At 44.0% G+C, this 24,449-nt stretch overlaps 1 protein-coding gene across 1 annotated transcript; it reads left to right on the top strand.

Moving 5' to 3' along the window:
- Nucleotides 1-21,353, top strand: LOC310636128 (E3 ubiquitin-protein ligase TRIM39-like). Its single transcript, XM_083355668.1, has 7 exons — nt 1-652; nt 11,409-11,504; nt 13,246-13,464; nt 14,533-14,555; nt 18,403-18,521; nt 19,285-19,317; nt 20,648-21,353. Exons 1-7 carry the CDS (start codon nt 236-238, stop codon nt 21,160-21,162), a joined length of 1,422 nt encoding a protein of 473 aa, XP_083211794.1. The 5' UTR covers nt 1-235; the 3' UTR covers nt 21,163-21,353.
- Nucleotides 21,354-24,449: the final 3,096 nt, after the last annotated feature.

Genomic DNA, 24,449 nt, shown 5'->3' with positions numbered 1-24,449 from the left:
TCCCTTTAACGAGCTGATTGGGCCAATAATAATTGATCGGGAGGGAGTCTTCTTCTCAATTTGGTTTTTTTTTTTAATACTCTATCCTTTAAGAAGTCCGCGAAGCCGACCGCAGCACCAACAAATAATTTGTCTCGATTTCCCGTCTAGGCACAGCCCAAGGGCGGTCATCTGATTCGTAGGAAAAGATGCAAAACTAACTTTCTTTTTCCTTCTCTCGGCGGGAGAGACAACGATGGCAGCAGCCGAAGCTCCTTTGCAATATTTGCTGGAAGAAGCCACCTGCTCCATTTGCTTGGAGTATTTCCAGGACCCCGTGCTCATCCCGGAGTGCGGCCACAACTTCTGCCGGGGCTGCCTGACCCGCAGTTGGGGGACGTCGGAATCGGAGGCTTCCTGCCCCCAGTGCAGACAGACCTTCGGGCCCCGCAACGTCCTGCCCAACAGGCAGCTGGCGCGGCTGGTGGAAGTGGCCAGGCGATGCGAAGGTCCTTTGGGCGAGGAAGGAGGGAACGTCTGCCCGAAGCACCGGGAACCCTTCAAACTGTTTTGTAAGGATCACGAGACCCTCATCTGCGTGGTCTGCGACCGATCCAAAAAGCACAGGGGCCACTGGGTGATCCCTGCGGAGGAGGCTTTCCAAGAGTACCAGGTAGGAATCCGCCAGGAGGAATCCCTGCGGAGGGCCATCCAGTGCCAGCACTAGTTACCTTTGGAGCAGTTTACTTGCTTCCTTCTGCTTTATCCCACTCCCTTGCCTCTGTGCCTGCATATATTTTTTTAAAAAAACAGGTTAACAAATAGCCCTCAACTTACCAGCAGTCATTTAGCGACGGTTCAATGTTACAACAGCACTGAAAAAAAGTTATTATGACCAGTTTCCATACTTACGGTCATTGCAGCACCCCTGCTTCACTGATCAAAATTCAGATACTTGACAACTCTCACGTTGCAGTGTCCCGGGGTCGTGTGATCACCTTTTGAGATCGACTGATGAACAAAGTCAATGGGGAAACCAGATTCACTTAACAGCTCTGTTAAGTGAACCTGCCTCCAGAGGTGGTGAATGCTCCAACACTGGAGGTTTTTAAGAAGAGACTGGACAGCCATTTGCCTGAAATGGTATAAGGTTTCCTGCCTGAGCAGGGGGTTGGACTAGATGACCTCCAAGGTCCCTTCCAACATTATTATTATTATTATTATTATTATTATTATTATTATTATTATTATTGTTATTGTTATTGTTATTGTTATTATTATTCACTTAACAACTGTAGTGATTCACTTAACAACTGTGGCAAGAAAGGTTGTAAAATGGGACAAAATTTCACTTAACTGTCTTGCTTAGCAATGGAGAAATAGAACTCTTCTCCAGCTCACTTTTTCTAAGGAAAGTTAAGAAAGATCTAATCTAAATATCAGCAAGAGAATTAACTGGCTGAAGTTTAGAGATCAGATGGAGAAGGAAACACTAGATTTTCTTTCAAATGACATTTTTCTACGTTTGCTATAGAGCGGTGATGGCGAACCTTTTAGAGACCGAGGGCCCAAACTGCAACCCAAAACCCACTTCTTTATCGCCCGGTGCCAGGTGGGCATGGCCCACCGGATGGGCGTGACTGTGGTGGTCATGCCAGATTGGGTGGGTGAGGCCAAGGTGAGCATGGTCACCTCAATGCTGCTCGTGGGGAGGGACGCCTGTGGGGGGTGGGCCGGGATGAAGGTGATCCAGGGGGTCTCTGGCAGATGGAGCGGCAGGCAGGAGGCTCGTCTTGTGGGGTGAGGCAAGGCAGGGCGGGGGTGCCATTGCCATGGGGCAAGGCAAGGGCCGGGGTGGCTGCTGCCTGACACCATCGGTCCCTGCACACAGAGGCCAGCAAATGCATGGGGGCCGATGGCGTCTGTCAGCAGCCACAGCCTGCCGGCCCCTCGACCGGTGAACTCTGGGGCTCCGCAGCCCACCACCAGCAGTTCAAAGAAGCCGCCTCTGAGCTGGATAGCCGGCCGACAAATGAGGAGGCGATGCAGTGGGTCATACCCAGGAAAAGGAGAGGATGCGAGGCCAGGAGGGACAGGACGGGGGGAGGGAGGGAGGGAAACTAGCCATGCTGCGATGCATCCGGTGACGTGGGACCTTGGCGAGTTAGCGGGCGGCTGCTTGAAGAGGGATGGTTGCCATCTCCGTGGCATGGCGAACATGCCCACGGAGAGGGCTCTGAGTGCCGCCTCTGGCACGTGTGCCATAGGTTCGCCACCACTGCTATAGAGCAAGATCATCATAGTGTCCTGCAAAGTCTTGAAATACCCAAAAATATTCCTGCTGGATCAGGCCAAAGCCATCTCAGCCCAAACTTTTGTTTCTCAGTGGCTAATCTGATGCTTCTCAGATGACTGCAAACGGGAGACTCAGGCAGCTCACTTTCCTGCTGTTATGTGTTCCTGGCTACTTTCCTTCATGACCTGAGGCAGGCTTGCCTGACCAATAACCAGCCAAGACACAGTGAAGGCCTTTTGTTTTGTTTATTGCAGTAAGCAGAACAGAAGCTTTCAAAGCTTGGTTCTCTCCAAAGTTCTAACCCAAAATATTCCCTTTATACAGCCATGTCCCGGCCGCCACATCCCTCCTCTTTCCCCATTGCCTGAGATACTATGAGGTTACACTCTTTCCATCCGCTTCTTACACATTTCCTGCTAACATATTAAATCATATTCAGATACACAAAAATAATAAGAAGAATTAGACATTTGAATGGTTATTTTGAACTCTGTGGATATTTATGTCCCCCTTTTAGAACAATAGGTTCTTTCTGGTTTTTCAATTCAGTATGCTTTTCCTGGTTAGCCATTTCCTCTTACAGCTGTTTTTTTTATAGTTTGTCTTCTTCCTTTTCCTACTCTAAGACCCAGCTATTTTTTGCCTACATGTTTATCTTACTTCCTTATGTGTTATCCTTTCCTGATTCCCATCCATTGTACTTGTTTTTCTATTCAATTAGTTTCCATTGTATTGTAGCTTTAGCTGTCTCTGAAGATTCATCATACTGATACATATTTATCACTGCCATTACAAGTATTCCTTTACCTCATGACTTTGCACTTTATATCAAACCGGTCAGTCCTAGAGGAGATCAACCCTGACTGCTCTTTAGAAGGCCAGATCCTGAAGCTAAAACTCAAATACTTTGGCCACCTAATGAGGAGGAAGGACTCACTGGAGAAGAGCCTAATGGTGGGAAAGGCTGAGGGCAAGAGAAGAAGGGGACGACAGAGAATGAGGTGGCTGGATGGAGTCACTGAAGCAGTAGGCGTGAGCTTAAATGGACTCCAGAAGATGGTAGAGGACAGGAAGGCCTGGAGGAACATTGTCCATGGGGTCGCGATGGGTCGGACACGACTTCGCAACTAACAACAACAACAACAACAAAGGTTTTCCACTTAACCTCACAATTTTCCCTGCGCTACTTAGAAATTTCAAAGAGCCAAAAGAAACTCCTGAGTTGAGGTTTCAGCAAAGAAAAGCAACTTTATTTTGGCCAAGACAGAGTTGGGTAACCTTCTTCCTCTTTGTGGCTGCTTAGAGGGACAAAGGCACACCCAGAAGAGACTTCTTCCACTTTGTATACCTTTTCAGAATAAAGAGATTCAAGTCTCTGTACCAGGAGCAAGGAAGCACAGGAAAACAAATTCCAAGGTAATGGCTCATCTACATCAATTCAGGCTAACTCACCTTCCCCTCTCCTTATTTCTTGGACCACTGAACCTTACCTTGCTCCTTTCATGTAAGCAGTCTCCTGTATATTTAGCATGAGACATATATTTTTTCAGTATACATAAAACACTTGCTTCTATCTAGAAAACTGCTTGCATGAAAAAAAATTATATAAAATAGCTACAAAATGCTAATATAAAGCTTAAGCATAATAAAATCATAAGCACAATAAGGTCCATTCACATTGATAAAACAATAAAATAAAAATAGGAAATTAATGGAAGGAAAAAGAGAGGGGGAAATAAAATGTGAGATACAAGGAAAGAAAGAAAAAAACGTTGACTTCTCTCTATTTAGCACAGTACAAGATAACAACATTTGAGCCTCAACTTTTTACTTTTCCACATTAGTATATAGCTACCTATTTTTATAATAAATTTATCTAATCAGCAAAAACAGTCGTTCTTTTTTTATCACAAGCACAACATCCAGAAGTGATATCAAAATAAAAAACATAATTCAATATATCTTCCTCTTTGAATAAAACTATCAATTTAACCATTTCTGCTTTATCTTCCTTGCTGTGGAAATAATATGCATTTCTACTTGCACTCAATAATATTTATTAACTATCACCATTTATATTTAAAAAATTCAATGTATTCTTTCAGATTATTTAAAGGGGAAAATACTTTTTCAGCCATTTTAAAGCAGTAAACTTTTATTTATAATGTTTCTAAATCACAGCTTTCTAATACATCTTTTTAAAAATTCTGTCTTAACATGTGTACTTTAAAGTTCAGTTTCAGACCAATACATTTCCAACTACCTCCAATTAACTCATTAAATTTAGATCACTCCCTCCAAGTTACCCTCATAGAATGTAAACATTCTTGTAAACATCCTTTTTAAAACTCTAAAGTTTCTTTAAGCTAATAGATCTTTTTCTCTAACTTTCTCTTAATATACTTTCAAATTCATTTTTAATAATATTTTACAAACTTTAGGAATTACTTGAGCATTATATATAAAGGAAAGAAAATACATTTTCAAACTTTAGATTAAGACTTTCTTTCAGTTACAAATATCAGACTGATAAATATCCATCCTAATTCCAATTAACTCATTAAGTTTAAATGATTCCTTCCAGCTTGTCTTCATAGAATAAAATATTTTTCTTCTCTGAAATGTTTGTCAAGTAGTTATAACCTTCTCTTTTTCTCAAGGATTTCCCAACCTTGTTAATGTCTATGAGAAAAAACTCTCAAACTTGTTCTTTTAAAAGTTGCAGATTTTCTTGGAGCCCTTATTTTAATTGTGTTGGGAGGTTTATACTTAAACTATCATAATAAAAATTGGTGTCAGGTTTATATTCCAAAATTGCAATTGACTCCTCTGCATTGTTAGCTGCTTGTGCAATTGCTTCGGTGGTTTGGTAACTTTCTACACATATTTATCTCTCTGATGTAGTTTGAGAGGTTTTTTTTAACATCCTTGGAACATAGTTGATCTATGAACCGATGGATTTTATTTAAAGATTTTTCAAATACATCTCTAATACTTTGCTCCTCCACCTTCTTAATTTCCTCTTTTGTCAAAGAGTAGCATTTTTAAAGTCACTTAAGAATTGCTTTCCAGTCAGAAATCATAAAAATTGGAAAGTTTTAGCTACAAATTAGTAAAAATAATAAACTAAAACCACAGCTTTCTACCCTTAAATATTTCTCCATCAACTATTCTTTTAAAAAAGATATTCCACACTTCCTTATTTTAGCTTGCCTTCAGCAGTCGTCTTCCTTGTTTGACAGTGAAGAAACCTCTAAAATGGTGCAGATCTTCAAAAAAGAATAATAGGCTATGGCTAAAGAGAGCCTCTTTTAGCTTAGTAAACATTAAAAGTGTTATGTATTCACATGTTAATAACGATCGTAATTTATATAAACCAACAGGGCTGAGGTAAAGCCGCGGCAGCTTTTGACAGCTGTCAAAAGCTGCCGGACAGAACTACGCAGGCGCCAACCGACTGACAGCTCTCGGCTGTCAAAATCACCTGGCAACAGCACGCGCTACCGATGACAGCTCCGAGCTGTCAAAACCAGCCGTCTCCGATTGGCGGAAGCGAACGGCGCGGGAAACCGGCTCAGCCCTGATTGGCCAAACCTTGACAGCTGCTAGTATAAATATGAGCAATGTTCTTCTGTTGTTTGCCTGGTTCGTAATAAAAGTTAAGTTGCTTAACTTTGCTGTCTCGCCTGCTTCTTCGCTAAAGCACTGGCGACGAGGGTGGGATGCCTGCTTGCATAGCTGAAGTCACCGCCTAAGGGGAGAAGAGATTTTTCCCCTTAGCCTGAGCTAGTCACTCGCTGAAGTCACTTGGGAGCCTAGCTTCCACACAACGCAAGCAGCTGCACACACGACTAGACAGACAGCATGACGAACCACGGCCACATTCGAGAGTTCAACACTCGCCACCCAGAATGCTGGGAATCTCATCTAGGCCAGGTAGAAGGATACCTGGTGGTGAAGAAGATTACGGACGACCGGGCGAAGGCAGCCGCCCTCCTCTGGCTCAGCGGGCCCGCCGTCTACGATGCCGCTGTGGGACTCTTCAGTCCAGAACCAATCGCCACAATCTCCTATGCTGATCTCACCGAGGGGCTGAGTAAACACTTCATGCCCACGAAGTCAGAGCTCTTCTGGAGGGTAAATTTCGCCCGAAGAATACAGCTCCCTGACGAGCCCACCAATGACTTTATAACCCGGGTCAGACACGCCGCACGGCGATGTCGGTTCCCGGATTTAGAGGACCGAATCCGGGACCAAATCGTCATTGGGCTTAAACATGAGCAGCTGAGGAGGAAGCTGATCGCCAAGCCCGCACTGACACTGGCTGAAGTGGCAATGGAAGTCATCGCCTACGAGGACAGCCACGGTGACAACCAACGTCCCCCTGATAGTGGGCCCAGTGGGTCCGTGCACCAGGAGGACGGCGGTTTCAGCGGTCCAGAGGATGACGACGTCTCCATGGACATCGATGCTGTGCAGCGGCGATTCGAAAGGCTCAGGCTGCAACGCAACAACCGAGGGGGCCCTGCCAACAACCAAAAGAGCGCTAACTACCAGCCAAACAGGGCTAAATGTGCCAGCTGCGGCGGAAGCCACCCGGTGCTGGTTCCGCAGTGCCAAATGCCATGTATGCGGAAAGACAGGTCACCTCAAAGCCGTGTGCTGCAGCCGGAGCCGAGAAAATCTGCATGAACTGGAGGTGACGTCCGCAGGTATGAACCAGCCCACACCCAGGGTCAGGCACAAATTCAAATCCCTAGTACTAAATGTGAAAGGAAAGGTGAGGGAACACACAGTCCACAGCACCCTTAAGCCCAAAGTCAAGGTGGACGTCCTGATTCACGGAATTCCCTGTGAGATGGAAGTGGACTCTGGGTCCTCCGTCTCACTCATTTCTTGGCAAACTTACAGGGACATTTGTAACCGCAGCAGAAAACGGCCCGCCCTACGCCCCACCAAACTCCGCCTAGCGGATTTTCAAAAAACGCCCATTAAACTCCGGGGAAAGGCTTCCGTCCCAACGGAGTTTAAGCAATTTAAAGGACCCCTTACTATACTAGTGACCCAGGAAAACAGGACCAGCCTGCTAGGACTGGACTGGTTTGAGGCGCTAGGGATAGCGTTGACAGGCGTCAACGCCACTCAGCTGTCAAACTTAGAATCCGTCTGCCTTCAATTCGCGGACGTCTTTGACAGCTCACTAGGGAAATACACAGGGCCGCCTGTATCATTAAAACTAAACCCGAATGTAATGCCTGTCAGAATCAAGGCGAGAAGAGTTCCCTTCGCCTTAAGAGAAAAAATAGAAAATGAACTAGACCGATTAACTAACTTAGGGGTCCTAGAACCAGTAGAAGGGGCCGAATGGGAGACACCCATAGTGACCCCAATTAAGCCCAATGGCCAAATCAGATTATGTGCTGACTATAAAGCGACCCTAAACCGCGCATTAAACGCCCATGCCTACCCGGTCCCGGCTGTCAAAGACATCCTCGCGGCCATTAAGTCAGGCGCCATTTCCGCTAAGTTAGACTTGGCGCAGGCGTATTTACAGCTGCCTGTCACCCCTGACACCGCCTTAGCACAGACAATCGTCACCCACAAAGGAGCGTTTAAAATTAACCGCCTTCAATTCGGCATCTCTGCAGCCCCAGGGATATTCCAAGAAATCATGGAAAAAACACTTAAAGGGATCCCTGGGGTCTGCCCATATTTCGATGACATCCTAATTGCAGGGAAATCAGAAAACGACTTAGCTGACAAATTAACAAAGGTGCTCCTTAGATTCAGGGAGGCTGGCCTTAAATTAAGACGAGACAAATGCTCCATAGGGGTGCCCTCAACAGAGTTTTTAGGGTTTAAAATTGACGCAAAGGGAATTCACCCCACTGAAACAAAAATAAAAGCCATTAAAACAGCACCAACCTCCCAAAATAAGCAGGAACTGCAAGCCTTCCTAGGGTTAGTTAATTTTTACCATACCTTCCTGCCTCATAAAGCCTCCATCGCTGAACCCCTCCACAGGCTATTAGACAAAGGCAAACCCTGGAATTGGTCACCTCAGCACGATAAAAGTTTTAAACTACTAAAAAATTTACTGACTAGCAACGCTACGGTGGCACTGTTCAACGAACAACTTCCCTTATGTCTGGCTTGCGATGCCTCTCCCTACGGCATTGGAGCAGTCCTAAGCCACTTAACTAAGGAAGGTACGCAAACCCCTGTAGCGTTCTTTTCTAGAACGCTGTCAAAACCTGAGCGCAATTACGCTCAAATTGATAAAGAGGCTTTAGCTATAGTTGCTAGCATAAAAAAGTTTCATGACTACCTATATGGTCATCCATTTACCATTTTTACGGACCATAAGCCTCTATTAGGAATCTTTACAGTAAACAAACTAACACCCCAAATATTATCTCCCCGCATCCTGAGATGGTCTACCTTTTTGTCAGCCTATTCATTCACCTTAGAATACAGACCAGGGAAAAGCATGGGCCATGCTGACGGGCTTAGCAGACTGCCCCAACCAATAATTGACCCAGACCCAGCACCAGCTGGAAAGATACTGGCTATCTCTGAACTACCTGAATGCCCATTATCTGTCAAGGACATTTCTGCAGCCACTGCTGCAGACAAGACACTGGGCAGAGTCTTAGGCTATGTCACGTCTGGCTGGCAATCCACACCCCCAGACCCAGAATTCCAACCTTATATTTTGAAACAAAAAGAATTATCCACCCATCAAGGATGTTTATTATGGGGCAGCAGGGTAATCATACCTGAAAAGCACAGACTAAAGGTGTTAGAAAGCCTCCACGAAGGTCACCCGGGGACCGTCAAAATGAAGGCTCTGGCCAGAAGCTATGTCTGGTGGCCAGGATTAGACAAGCAGATAGAAGCACACGTAGCCGGGTGCTATCCCTGCCAACTTGTCAGAGCAGCCCAGCCCCAAGCTCCCATACACAGATGGGAAACTACCAAGACACCCTGGTCACGCATCCACATAGACTTTGCAGGTCCATTCCAAGGACAAACATTCCTAATAGTCGTGGATAGCTATTCCAGATGGCTTGAGGTGGCCCCAGTAACAAGCACAACTTCTGCAGCCACAATACAGGTTTTAAGGGGGTTGTTTGCCACACATGGGCTTCCGGATGTATTAGTCTCCGATAACGGCCCCCAATTTACTTCCTACAAATTCCAGAGTTTCACAACGGCGAACTCTATTAGGCACACCACCACAGCTCCGTTCCACCCATCCGCTAACGGCTTGGCAGAGGTGATGGTGAAGTCGACCAAAGAGGCATTGTGGAAAATCATCACCGGCAACTGGCACCGCAGACTTGCTCAATTCCTTTTAGCACAACACACCACCCCCTGCACAACTACAGGGAAGTCTCCAGCAGAACTTCGCTGGGGCAAGAGACTAACTACCAGATTGGACCGTTTACATCCTGACAGATCCCCTCCAGACCCTGAGCTTCCCCTCCAGTACAGAACTCTCAGCACAGGACAAGCTGTCTGGGCCAGGGACTACGGAGGGGGCAATAAATGGACACAGGGGGTTGTCATTGAACAAACAGGTCCCCTATCATACGTCATAGACACGGGAAACAATTCCCACATCCGCAGACACATCGACCAACTACGGCGTCGCAGCCCGCAAAATATGGGGGAAAGGGGGAACTACGAAATGCATGCAGAACCCCTGCCGCAAACACTATCACACCAAAACCCCCCCCCCCCGATCAAATTGCACCACAACAAGACCCCGCACAGAACGACTCTGAAATGATGGAGCCAAGTCCCCTGCCCCCCGAGCCAGATCCCGATACACCTGGGGAAAGGGAACGACCAGCAGAGACAACCCCCCGGCACTCCAAAAGAATAAAAAGACCCCCCACCTGTTTGGAAGACTTCGAATGGGGAAACCCAAAAAAGAAACAGTTGGGGAAACGTCAACTCAATCAGAGGGAGGGGTAAGGGGTGTTATGTATTCACATGTTAATAACGATCGTAATTTATATAAACCAACAGGGCTGAGGTAAAGCCACGGCAGCTTTTGACAGCTGTCAAAAGCTGCCGGACAGAACTACGCAGGCGCCAACCGACTGATAGCTCTCGGCTGTCAAAATCACCTGGCAACAGCACGCGCTACCGATGACAGCTCCGAGCTGTCAAAACCAGCCGTCTCCGATTGGCGGAAGCGAACGGCGCGGGAAACCGGCTCAGCCCTGATTGGCCAAACCTTGACAGCTGCTAGTATAAATATGAGCAATGTTCTTCTGTTGTTTGCCTGGTTCGTAATAAAAGTTAAGTTGCTTAACTTTGCTGTCTCGCCTGCTTCTTCGCTAAAGCAAAAAGTGCTTAAAAATGATTAGGAAATGAAAGGCACAACACTGTCTGTTTGAAAAATAAATTCCAAAATGGCTGCTGCTTCAACAACAAGCTGATTGCAGCGCTCCCCCAGCTTTTGGCACACAGACTGCTTCGAAGCAAAGCTCCTGAGGCTACTTGCAGACCTTTGCTGTATGAGAGGATCTCATGGGATAATTCTAGGACTTTCCCTAACCCACAGGGGTGACTTAAACTAAAGGAATGCTGGTTTCTTCTGTTGTTACTTGAAAAAGCTGCAGTCCATAACTTTTGTTGTAGGCCAAACTTCCAAAGACATAGGTAGAAGCAAATATTACTTTAATAACAAAAGAAGACTCAGATTTGACACAGATAAAAAACTACAGACCGCTATTGTTATTGAATGTGAACTATAATTTTTTTTACTTCAATAAAGACTGAATCAAGCTTTTTTAGAGACTGAAAAGATACTTAACTGAATTTATACATTCAGACCAGAATGGTTTGTTACCGATGAAAAAGCTACAGTGCAGGGAAAGATGCTTCAGGGATCCTTCCCAGGGCGTGTTCTCAGCTGTCCATCTTTTCACCAGAAGTCACCATTACAAGTATTCGTCAACTAAGATCCTTTCATTTAGTGACTGTTCAAAGTGTTCAAAATTCGGACGCTTGGCAACTGCCATGCATTTATGATGGTTGCATATATCTTCTAATTAGGTCTTCCCTCAGATGTAGTTCTTTACAGAAAAGAAACTCAAAACATGCATTTTCTTTTCAGATCAAGGTTGGGGATTGCCTGAAGGCTTGGAAGGAGGAGAAAGAAAAAATAGCTACATACAAAATTGAAATAGAGCAAACAGCACAGGAGATGCTTGTAAGTATTGATCCAACGGTGAGGAGCTTCTGAGTTAATAGGAAGAACACCGTCTGCTATCTTTAATAATAGAATAATAATGGAAGTTACGTCAGGATGCTTTTTGTTGACTACAGCTCGGCTTTCAACACCATTTTGCCGAGCATTCTCATCGAGAAGCTGACTGACTTGAAATTCTCCCCCGCCATCTGCGATTGGATTCAAGACTTTCTTAGGGATCGGGTACAAACAGTGAGGGTCGGGTCTGCTTTGTCCACCCCCCTGAAGCTTTGCACCGGCACGCCACAGGGCTGTGTGCTTAGCCCCTACCTGTACTCTTTATACACTTATGATTGTGTATCATCTGACCCATCCACTGCGATAATCAAGTTCGCAGATGATACAACTGTGGTGGGTCTCATTACAGGTGGGGATGAGACAGCATATAGGGCGGAGGTACAAAAACTATCCATATGGTGTAGTAACAACAACTTGCACCTAAACATCGGCAAGACGAAAGAGATGGTGTTAGACTTCCGGAGAAAAAAGGAGGAACCTGCCCCACTTTACATCGGGGAGGACTGTGTAGAGAGAGTTTCCTCCTTTAAATTTCTGGGAGTCTACCTCTGTGAAGATCTGACCTGGAAAGTTAACACAACCCAGGTGGCTAGAAAGGCCCAACAGAGGCTTCACTTTCTTAGGATCTTGCGGAAGAACAGGGTAGAACAACAGCTAATGACCCTCTTTTACCGGTCTACCATAGAGAGCGTCCTCTCGTATGGTATTGTGGTTTGGTATGCTGGTCTGACAGCCGCGGATAGGAAAGCTTTACAGAGGGTAGTGAGCACAGCACAAGACATTGTGGGCTGTTCCCTGACACCACTGGATGACATCGCCAGGGCTCGTTGCCTTGGAAGAGTGAGGAAGATTCTCAGGGATGACTCACACCCTGGACGGTATCTCTTTACTCTCCTACCATCCGGTAGGAGATATAGGAATATAGCCAGCCGTACCAACAGGCTGAAAAATAGCTTTTATCCGTGGGCTGTTAGGCTTTTAAATGGGACATAATCTTATGCAGAATTGACTTGGGAGGCTGGTGTGTAGTGTAGTTGGGTTCACATAGTGTGGTGGGATGGAGGGTTTGTTGTCACTGTGTGTTGGGGGGAGAGAGCACAGGGGGAGGCTCAGCTAATCTCAATGTACACATGTTGTACTTTGACAATAAAGGTTTATTTATTATTAATAGGCAGCCTGTTTGTAAGTAGAAATTCTGACTTAAATGAAATTCAAGTTAAAGACAGTGTTAAGGCACAGAACTTGTTCTTAGCCTGGGGACTGTATATTTGACTGGGATGTCACCATTGACTGAATGAGTCACAGTTGTGTTAAGGGCACCTATGAGCCATATGTTATACAATAGGTTTGCTTTGCATAATAAGTTAATGCAAACCATATTTCATCTTACTGAAAAAAAAGTGAAATCAAAACACTTTTCTGTCTACTTTTATGGAATCCCTGATCTCCCAAAGAAAATTTTCATGAGATCATTTAACTTGAGCCTTTTTTTGGTTTTTAGATACCTTTCCCCCTATGTCTGTTGACGTCAAAAGGGATATTTTTCTCCTTAGGAAATTCTCCCATCTCGTTTCTGGACTCTTCAGGGAATCTGTTTAGTTATTATGACAATAACCATAATTAAGTGAAATATTTTAAATAAAATAAAAATATGCCTTTTGCTTTTTCTGTCTTCTTGTTCTAGGACCTCATCAAAGAAGAGAAAAAAAATGCAGTGGCTGAATTCAGAGAACTACAACGCTGGTTAAAAAGACAGGAGAAGCTTCTGTTGTCTAGGATGGAAGTGACAGAGAAGGAGATTCTGGCAATAAAGGAGAAGGGTTTGGCCGAACTTTGCTCTCTTGACGATCTCATCCAGGAGATAGAGGAGAAGCATCAGCAGCCAGGCAGCAAACTCTTACAGGTCAGGCATGGAATCACAGGGCTGAAAGGGACTTTGGGAACATGCAACCATCAAAAATACCATCAAAAGCCACTGAATTGTGATTATGTGACCAAGGGGATGCTGCAGTAACACCAGCTGCCTGCAATTAGTGCAGGTTCGAGTCCCACCAGGCTCAAGGTTGACTCAGCCTTCCATCCTTCCGAGGTCGGTAAAATGAGGACCCAGATTGTTGGGGGCAATTAAGCTGACTTTGTAATAATGCCGCTTGGGGTGTGTGTGAAAACGCTAATAAGCAGGCATATACATAGAATGAAGGTTACTGCTAAACTTGTAAGCCGCCCTGAGTCTTCGGAGAAGGGTGGGATAAAAATGGAATTAAAATAAAATAAGTGTGAAAAAGTCAGGTTTTTCCAGTGGCATTGCAACTTTCAATGGTCACTAAATGAACTGTTGAAAGTCGAGGACTACCTGCAATGGTTAATATTTAATTCAGAAAAAGCAGGCCATGTGAAAAGGAAGAATTCAAAGTGCTGGTCAGTGGTCTTAATGGTTTTAAGAGTGCCTGCTGAGGGGTCCTATTACCTGTAAAAGGACTTGATGGTGGGTGTTCTTTTAGGGGTCTCCCTTCCCCTTAATCTCCAGGACAAAGAGAACCCCAAAATTGATGGTCTTCTACAAAGTTAAAACCAGTTGGATTTTCCAAAGTGACTTGATTCCAGAAGCATAACTAAATGTAGGGAATGTTTGTATCCTTTTGATGCATTGTTTTCTTTTTCAAACATTTTTTCTTTTTGCTATGATGTTTTATTATTTATTTATATATATTCTACAATCTTTATAATTGGGTCGGATTCAACCAGGGTATAATTCTTCAAAAACAAGAAAATAAAAATAAACAATACCTCTCTTTAATAGGTGAACTGCTGGGGAAAAAAGAGCAGTGGGATTCTTTTAAATAAAAATGGAAGTATATTTTTGTTAGCGTCTGGTTGTACATTGGTTTCCCTCATTTATTTTATGAATATATGAATTTTATTTTCTGCATAGGAAATGGCTCCTTTCAGTGCTTTGTCTCTCTTTTTTTAGGACATTGGAAGCATCTTGAAGAAGTAAGTGAATCCACCTTTTACAGACTCAGAGATCAGAAGCTCCTCTCGCAGTTTTCCTATTTTGGAAAGTTCTGTTTGTATTTAGCAGTAATTTAATTTAAAGACAATGTATTGTATTTCAGGGCCTTGTAAATATTTCCCCAGAGAACCTCAACACAATATAATTAGCAATATTCGATATGGTGAATTATTGTGGTTGATCCCACAGTCAGCTAGATGTTTAGATTGAATTTGGTATTTTTATCCACCTGTTGAATCTTTCCCAAGGATAGACAGATGTTTGATGGTACTAAAGGTGCCATCGTAGCATGTAAGCTGTTTTAAGGAAATCTGCCTTTTGCAATCATCTGATAATAGTTTTGTCAATGCTGATGGTGTTCAAGTGGTATCATCGCAGGATGTAAGCAGTTCCTAATAAGGCCGCCTTTTGCAATTGTCTAATGGCGAATTTGCCAATGCCAATGGTGTTCAAGTGGTGCTTCAGATGTTTTGGGATTACACCCAAGGGATCTATTACTATTGGTGCTATCTTTGCTTTCTTTGGCTGCAGTCATTCTACTTCTATTTTATTTATTTATTTATTTATTTTTGGGACTTATATGCCGCCCTATCTCCCGAAGGACTCAGGGCGGCTAACAACAATAAAAACAACAATACAAAAGTTAAAAGAAATTAAACAAACAGCCCCAAAATAAATTAACTAAACAATTAAAAATTAAAACATTTTAAAAACCCGTCATCAATCCAGGTCAGCCTGATGAAAAAAGAAGGTTTTGAGGTCACGGCAAAAGGACTGGATATCCGGGGCCATCCGGAGCTCAAGGGGGAGTTGGTTCCACAGGGCTGGCGCTCCCACAGAGAAGGCCCTCCCCCTGGGGGTCGCCAGCCGACATTGTCTAGCCGACGGCACCCTGAGGAGGCCCTCTCTGTGTGAGCGCACTGGCGATGGGAAGTCGTCCCCGGCAGCAGACGGTCCTGCAAATATCCCGGGCCTAGGCCATGTAGGGCTTTAAAGGTAAGTACCAGCACCTTAAATCTCACCCGGAAGACAACCGGTAACCAATGCAGCTCACGCAGGAGGGGTGTAATATGGGAGTATCGGGATGCTCCCATCACTACCCGCACGGCTGCATTCTGCACCAGCTGGAGCCTCCGGGTAGTCTTCAAGGGCAGCCCCATGTAGAGAGCATTGCAGTAATCTACGTCTTTGTATTTTCTTCAGTTCTTTCTCTTTTATTCCACTGTCTCAAGATAGTGCCATGTCCACTATCCAGACTTTTCTGCCATTCTCATCAAGAATTGTTAGGTCTGGGGTGTTATGCAGGAGCAGGTGGATACCTTTGAATTCTAAAGTCCCAAAGCGCTTTAGCTTCTTATTTTTCTATCACTTATTAGTCTATTTAATGGTCCCATTAGTTTAGTATATTTATAGTTATTGTAAGAACCGCTTTTGATACTAGATTATTTGTCCCCAGGATTTATCACTCATTTTCATGAACAAAATAATTTGTTTCTATCTAGGAAGTACATTTGAACCCTCACAGCTGATTCCACAATTTATGTCCTCTGAATTTTCTCTTCTGAAGGCAAAACGTTTACTTTCAGTACCTTTCAAAGAACTGTTTCTAGCTAACTTGGCTGCTCTTCTCTTTCCAGCTCCTTCTACAACACTTTTTAATATGCAGCACACAAAACTCAACCCTTCTGTATAGAACAAAGTAGAAGTAGCATAGACCCAGATTTGGAAACTTTTCTTCTGTTTTTGTAATAGATGACATGTGGCAGCACCCAACTTCACAAACTTTTTCTGTCATATTTTTTAAATCATGTGGTTGATTAAGCAGATTACATGGTTGTTAAGAAAATTTGGATTCTTCTACTAGCTTGTTGGAACCCAGGTGGGAAGAAACATAATCATGTGACCCTGGGATGCTACAACTATTGTACATACATGCCAGTTGCCAAACACCCGAATTGTGATTACAAGGACAGATGTTAGGTGCGAAAATGGTTGTAAGTCAGTTTTTTGAGAGCTGTTGTAACTGGTGATGGTGATGATGATGATGATGATGATGATGATAATAATAATAATAATAATAATAATAATAATAATAATAATAATAATAGCAATGATAGTAATAATAGTAATAGTTACTATCAAACAAGGAAAAATAGTGAAAACTATAGGAATCAAGGTGCCCCATGAAAATAACATTAAGACTCCGGATAAGGAAAATTACTATAAATACTTAGGTATCCTTCAAGCTGACAACATCAAGCACACTGACGTCAAGAAAAAGATTAGAGGTGAATACATCCAGAGAGTGAAGATCTTAAAGTCCAAACTCAATGGAGGAAATACCGTGAAGGCAATCAACACCTGGGCAATTCCAGTCATTAGATACACAGCTGGAATAGTGGATTGGACTCAAGTAGAACTAAAAGCAATGGATAGGAAGACCAGAAAAATAATGACAATGAATCATGCCCTTCATTCATGCAGTGACGTTGACAGACTCTATCTACCAAGGCAAATAGGTCGGTGTGGAATGCTGCAAGTACATCAGATGGTTGAAGAAGAAAAAATGGCTTTGGAAGAATATCTGAAGGACAATGATGAAGATGCACTGAAATTAGTATATCAGGAAGCCTTACTGACTATGGAGAGACCAAACTGGCCTACAAGAAAGACCAAATGAAGAACAGAATAGAGGCATGGGAAGGCAAAGCACTACATGGCCAGTACATTTAAAAGAATTAGCTGGGAAAGCAGATAATAACAAGACCTGGCAATGGCTAAGAGCAGGAAAATTGAAGAGAGAGACTGAGGGAGTAATTCTGGCTACACAAGACCAAGCCTTAAGGACAAATGCATACAAAGTCAAAGTTGAGAAGACAGCAACAGACGGTAAGTGCCGCCTATGCAAAGAAGCTGAAGAAACAATGGAGCACGTGGTAAGCTGCTGCAAGAAGATCGCACAGACTGACTACAAGCAGCGGCATGACAAAGTAGCAACAATGGTGCATTGGAAGATTTGGAAGAAATATCATTTGCCTATAAGCAAGAACTGGTGGGATCATAAAATAGAGAAAGTCATAGAAAATGATAAAGTTAAACTGCTCTGGGACTTCAGAATTGAAGCAGACAAGCACCTGCAACATAACACCCTGGACTTAACAATTGTTGATAAGAAAGACAAAAAAGTCTGGATAGTGGACATGGCAGTGCCTGGAGACAGCAGAATAAACAAGAAAGAACTGGAGAAGATAACAAAATACAAAGACCTGCAAATAGAAATAAAAAGAGTGCGGCAAAGGCAAGCAATAGTAATAGGTACCTTGGGTGCAATCCCAAAACAACTGGAGCACCACTTGAACACCATTGGCATTGGCAAAGTTGCCATCAGTCAATTGCAAATGGCGGCCTTATTAGGAACTGCTTCCATCCTGCGACAATATCTGTAATACCATCAAAAATCCACATCGGCCTATCTCAGGTCCTTGGTAAGGACTCAATAGGTAGACAAAAATGCCAAATCCAGTCTGAACATCTGGCTGACTGCGATGATCAACAGTAACAACAACAACAACAATACAGTTGGAAGAGACCTTGGAGGTCTTCTAGTCCAACCCCTTGCTCAGGCAGGAAACCCTATACCATTTCACACAAGTGGCTGTCCAGTCTCTTATTAAAGTGTTGGTTGCTAACAAATAATCATAAATAGAGGATTCCATGTAACTCTATTCATCTCTATTAAATTTCATGGCATGGCATTACTTTTAACCCATAAAAGATCAATTTGAATGTTATACCTATCTTCTAGTCAATGTTGTTTTGCTCTGCCAGGTACCAGGCAAAGAAAACATTTGAGAATCCAGTGGATTTACTTCTAGAGCCAAAGTGGACAATCTGGGTCTACAATGATATCACCGTGCTTCTGAAAAGCGCCATGAAAAAATTGAGAGGTAACAAAAAAAGAAATGAATTTTCCGTGTGAAAAAATGACAAAGGTTTCCCCTCATCCCAGTCCTCCCACAGTGGCCAGTTCATCTTCAGCCAATGAAGAGCCACATAGGTGTTTTGAGAAACACTGAGGTGTTTGGGATACTTCACATTCCAATCTGAGTATACGTGGCCTTGAGTGCTGGAAGAAACTGGTCTTTGTCAAGCTGTCATCCCCCCTCCCTATTTCCCATCACATCCCCATATTGTATATCTTTATTGTCCATTTGTTCTCCCCGTGCCCCCTCTCCCCTTAGTCTTTGATGGCAGGATGCCACTGAGGCACCAAGCTGAAAACTGACACCTTTTCTTTTCCGAAGGTTGTTGAGAAAATCACTGCAGTTAAGTGAATCATATGGTTGTTAAGCTATAAATACATAAGTACATGAGGGTTGCCAAGTGCCCGAATTTTGATAACTTGACTGCTGCAGTGGTCATTAAGTGTGAGAACTGGTCATAAGTCACTTTTTTCAGTGCCATTGTAACTTTGAATGATCACTAAATTAGCGGTTGTAAGTTGAGGACTACCTGTACATGGAATATATAGTAGAATATATTTATATCTGGTAGAATATACATAAACAAACAGCTATGACATTCTGGCTTGTGGCTTTACTTATTCCTGATTTGAGTCCAAGGAAGGGAAACCAGGGTATCTCCTAGGAGGCCCTTCTGTTGCTTCATTTCCAGTGAGGAGATGCTGAATCCCTCCTTTTTCTTCCCCAGATACTCTGGAAAGTGGACTTCACCTCCAGGAAGGTAAATATGAGTTTTAAGAATCTCAGTCGCTTGCTATTTTAAGCTGTGATGCCAGTAATGTTAAGAGAAATAAGAGAACGTTAAGAGAAAAGTAACAACGAAAAAAGTATAGGATTAGATAACTTAAAGCAGAGGTCCCCAACCTTTTGGGCACCAGGGGCTGGTTCCGTGGAGAGAGGCTTTTCCACGGACCGGAGGTTGAATGGTTTTGTGTGCTGCCTGCATCCCGTGGATGGGGCTTTGCTTCTTTGTGCGGACTGGTTGCTAGCATGCCATAGCCCGGTACGGGTTCACGGATCGGGGGTTGGGGACCCCTGCCTTAAAGACTATGAAGCTCCAGTAAATGTAACCTAGATCATTGAAGTCATTTTTTGTGTAGAATGAAATATCTAGGCGAATGGGAAAATATGGATGGGTACTGCAAGGAACATATAATCCTCTTGATTTTACTTGTTCTTTGGGAGCAGAAAAATTAGGTCCTAGAGTCAAAGGTGGAGCACCTGGGGTCGAAGTTGGAGCACTAGGGTGAGCCAGCAAATTGATGAAAGCAGAGAGCCTCTCCTTTTCTGCGTTCCTGTGATATCCTGATGCTTGGAGAAAAAAGGGCAAAGGTTCCCGATGTTCCATCATGTACCCCAAGTCACTTCTGGGGTATTCCTCTGACTCTGCCGGTTCACATTTGAAACATGCATCCTCTTGCTCTGCCTGATCTTCTGTATTAAAGCTCCAGGTAGATTCCCTGTTCCCACCTTGGCCCTCCCAGGAGCTCACTGAATGCAAAGCCAACCACTCTTCACTCTCAACCCCATTACTGTCATCTGCAAGGTGGTAGCTAGAGTGTGATGTGCAGGGTTGCTGGAAGAGGTGAAGCACTAATCCACGGATCCTGAGTGGGTGCAGCTGAGTGGCATCTGGAGGGGAGACAGATGGACTGGCAGTTGGCGAAGGCAACCTGAGTGAGTGGGAGTAGAAGGCCAGAGGCCAGAGGGATGCTGAATAGGCCGGCAGTGAACAGAGGACGGAACTAAGACAGTGGGAGCGCCAAGTGCTTACGGAAAAGGGGGCAGAGCAGGGACCTGGACACTAGCAGCCCCATCAGGAGAATTCTGGGAGTTGAAGTCTACAAGTCTTACAGTTGCCAAAGTTGGAGAAGCAGGCAGTGCTTAGGTGTTTTTTTTTAAAAAAACAATGAGTCTACCAGTCCTGAAAGGGGTGTTTGGGGACTGAACTCCATTCACACAAGAGGCTATAGGGTTGAACTTATGGGGTCAAGACAAAAAATCAGGTCTGCAGCTGAAGCTCTTGTTCTTCCTTCCCTTCCCCCTTACAGTGAATGTAATTCTGGATCCAGACACAGCCCATCCTGACCGTCTTGACATCTCCAAAGATCAAAAAAGCATCAAAGGAGTTAAGCCAGTTAAACCAATATATCCTGCCGCAAACCGGAAGAGATTTGAACATAATCCTTATGTCCTTGGCTGTCAGAGGTTCTCAACAGGGAGACATTTCTGGGAAGTTATTGTAGGAGATACAGCTGGATGGCGTGTAGGGGTTGCCAACAAGCCATTGAACGTAAGAAATCTTGATTTGGAGACCAGACGCTGGCAGATTGGGTTATGGGAAAGGACATACAGGATCTTCTCTCCATCAGTATGCACTGAACTGGTCCTGACTGAGAAGCCCACAAGGATCCGCATCTCTCTCCACTGCGAAGGGGGACAAGTAAGCTTTTTTGATGCCAGGACCGCAGCTCTGCTTCATACATTCTTGGACGCTTCCTTGGTTGGAGAGACCCTTCTGCCCTCTTTCTTTTTGCGTGATGATGCCTGCATAACACTCCCCTAAAATAACGGGAATCCATAGACAATACTTTGGAAAAATCCCTATTTGCTAAACAGGGGTGCCTGAAAGCCGTTAAACCAGTGGTTTTGTTTCTTAGCTTTTTGCCTCACTGAATTGCTTGCAGTTGGGTGGCCTTATAGATGGAATTGTAAAAATGAAATATATTATTAAATAAATACATTATTCGACAAGATGCCAAATAGCATTCTTTTTCCTTCTTTCTTTAAGCCATTTTGCCTTTTATTAACTGTAAAAGAAGAAGCCAATCTAGTGTAGTGATTAAGAAATCAAGTTAGAAACCTTGAGTTCTAATCCTGCCTTACGAACAAAACCAGTTGGATGACCTTGGACCAGTCACTCTCACTCAGCCCTAGGAAGCAGGCAATGGCAAGCCTCTCCCGAATCCTTGCCAAGAAAATTGCAGGGAGATTCCTCCAAGGCAGTCACCAGGGGTCAACGCTCTGAGGCACACCAAAAGTGCCTTCGATATTGAGATAAGAGTCAGATCCAGTTTGGCCTAGTAGTTAAGGCGCCAAGGTAGGAACAGGAAGACTGTGAGTTCCGGTCCTGCCTTAGCCCTGAAAGCCAGCTGGGTGAGTTTGAGCCAGTCATTCTCTCTCAGTGCAACCCAATTGAAAGGGTTGTTGTGTGGAAAATTGGAGGAGGAAGCTGTGTTGGCTATGTTTGCCACCTTGAGTCCTTTGTAAAAATAATAAAGGTGAGTTACACATAATACACAAACAAACAAATATATATATATCTATACAAGGGGAGTGAACCTTAACTCTGATATGTGATTCTGAATGCTAACCGCAGCTCTCTGGAACATCTCAAGGCATCATTCTAAACAATCGAAGATGGACAAACTGCTGCTGGCAAAGGATCAAGTGAGGAATTCAAATGAGCATACCTAATATAGGTAGTCCTCAACTTACAACCACAATTGAGCCCAAAATCTCTGCTGCTAAGTGGGGACAGTTGTTAAATGAGTTCTGCCCCATTTTAGCAACCGTGGGGGAAGAGGAAGAAGGGAATGAAAAGGAGGAGGTTTTGGCAGGAAAGAGGAGAGCAGGGGACAGAGAGAGGGGGCGAGAGGGAGAGGAGAGTCTTTGGGGGCAGAGACGAGAGGGGAGTGGGGCCTCCCGTTAACTTGAGTGAGGGGGGGAGCAACGCATGAGGATAGGTTGAGGAAAGGGGGAGTGATAAGCATGTGCATAGTACCTCTTGAGCTAACAAGAGCGTGCACAGGAGAAGGGGATACTGAGAGTAGTCAGGTTTAGCAAACAGTAGCAAACCCACAAACCACAATAATCAGCAAGTAACAGCAAAAGTTACAGACAGAATAGCAGAGAGAAAGAAGCTGTGTCTCTAGCTCCCTCTTATGGCCGTTGGAAAAACAGCGTTGGCCAATCATCACACATTTAAAGTGATACAATACAGTTTCTATTACAACACCACAATCATAGTTTATATATATTGCCAACCCAACCAGTTAGGCCATAGCCATCTACCTAACAGGGAGAAAGGAGTGTGAGGGAAAAGGTAGGGAAAAGTCTCTGAGGAAAAGTTGAGAAAAGAGGAGGAGGAAGGGGAAAGAGAGATGGAGAGAAAGGGAGGCAGGGGAATCAACGGAGGAACAGAAGCAGTGGCAGGAGAGACCAGCAAGCATCAGGAGAAGAGAGAGGAAGAATGGCTGACTGGCTGTCTGACCACCCCCACACCGTGTGACCCACCTGTGGGAGGAGGCTGCCCAAGGGACCGGCTGGAAGGACAAGACAGCATAGTCCAGCTGACCAGGGCAAGTAGAGGTGTCTGAGTGAGGGAGCAGAGTGGACGGGCAGCCACAACCACGGACTGTAGCAGGGGAAGGCGCCCGGATGGTTGGAAAAGAGGGCCGGGGAAACCTGGACCCCAGTGACTCTTTGTGGGGTAGCGCTCCATGACGCTCTTTCTTGTCACAGTTGTTAACTGAATCACAGCAGTTGTTAAGTTAGTCACACAGTTGTTAAGTGAATCCAGCTTCCACAGTGACTTTGCTTATGAGAAGGTCACAAAAGGTGATCACGTGACCCCAGGACACTGTAACGGTCATCAATGTGAACCGATTGCCAAGCGACTGAATTTTGATCAAGTAATCAAGGGGATGCTGCAATGGTTGTAAGTATGAAAATGTATCATAAGACATTTTTAATGTCTATATAAATTGAAAACAAGGAATGTAACAAATGCTTACTTATTTGACTTCCATAGACGCCAAATTTAGAGCCACTGATCTAGCAAACTCTCAAAGGGATGGAGATTACAGCAAGGGTATCCCAAGGCAGGTCAACAAAGTCAAGATGGCAGCCAGACCTTCCTTCTACCCATATGTAAATAAGGGGCGGGGCTTCGATCCCTGAGGCCTTTGTTGGTTCCCAGTACAGTTTTTCCTGCTTTGCAGCATCTTCCCGTTTTTGGGGAGCAGGGCCTTTGAAAGAGGGGTCTGTGAGAATCAATGGGGAGATGGGATTGGCTAGCAATGGAAGGATCCTCCCCTTTTTATGGGGGGAGGAGGGAAGGAGGAAATGTGGATGGAGCTATGGGGAAGCCAAAAGTGAATTTTAGAGGCAGCTGGGCAGCGAGTTTGTCTTGGAAAATTAGGCCTGCAAAGTTGAAGGACTTGACACCCAGCCTTTGCCAACACATAGCAGCTCTAAACAAGCCTAGTTTGTTTATTTTTTTACCCTGGCTATAAATAGATCATGGTAGTTATGGATTTCATGGCTTTTATGGCAGTAAAACAATAACATTAATTTTAACTGTTTGAAGTTTTCATTTGTAATTTTGCTAGTGCTTAAATTGTGCCCTGGTGGTGGTGATGGGTGCATTTTAAATAGGAGTTTTGTTTGTACTGAGAGACATCTCTTTTTATATGGATGTTTAATAATATTAGTAATAATTTAATCAAATGATATTAATAATTTCTTGAAAATGAAATAGGCTCTCTCACAGGACCACTTACAAATCACTGAATGGGGTTGCAGAACTATAAAAAAAATAAACTCTGCTGAATTGAATTGAATCCTGGTCATACCGTGAACATGCCCATGCAATTTCTTTTGGTACCATGATAGTGATTTGCCATGGTGTTCATCTGAAATAAAAGTTTCTTTTATTTATAGCTACAGGTCCAAGAAGGCTAGTTAAATATTTTAATCACATAAACGGAGACAAAAAGGGGGAAATAAAAATAAACTATCAGACTACAATCAAACATAGTGCTTTTAAATGGTGAAGCCAACTAAAAGAAT

The sequence above is a fragment of the Vipera ursinii genome, assembly GCF_947247035.1.
Source record: "Vipera ursinii genome assembly, chromosome: 2".
Classification (NCBI taxonomy): Eukaryota; Metazoa; Chordata; class Lepidosauria; order Squamata; family Viperidae; genus Vipera; species Vipera ursinii.
This window is presented reverse-complemented; position numbering and strand designations above follow the sequence as displayed.

Coding starts and splice junctions, on each gene's coding strand:
- LOC310636128 (XM_083355668.1), top strand. CDS start 236: ATGGCAGCAGCCGAAGCTCCTTTGCAATATTTGCTGGAAGAAGCCACC. Junction 11,505..13,245: donor AAACAGCACAGGAGATGCTT/GTAAGTATTGAT, acceptor TTCTTGTTCTAG/GACCTCATCAAAGAAGAGAA. Junction 18,522..19,284: donor CGCCATGAAAAAATTGAGAG/GTAACAAAAAAA, acceptor TTTCTTCCCCAG/ATACTCTGGAAAGTGGACTT.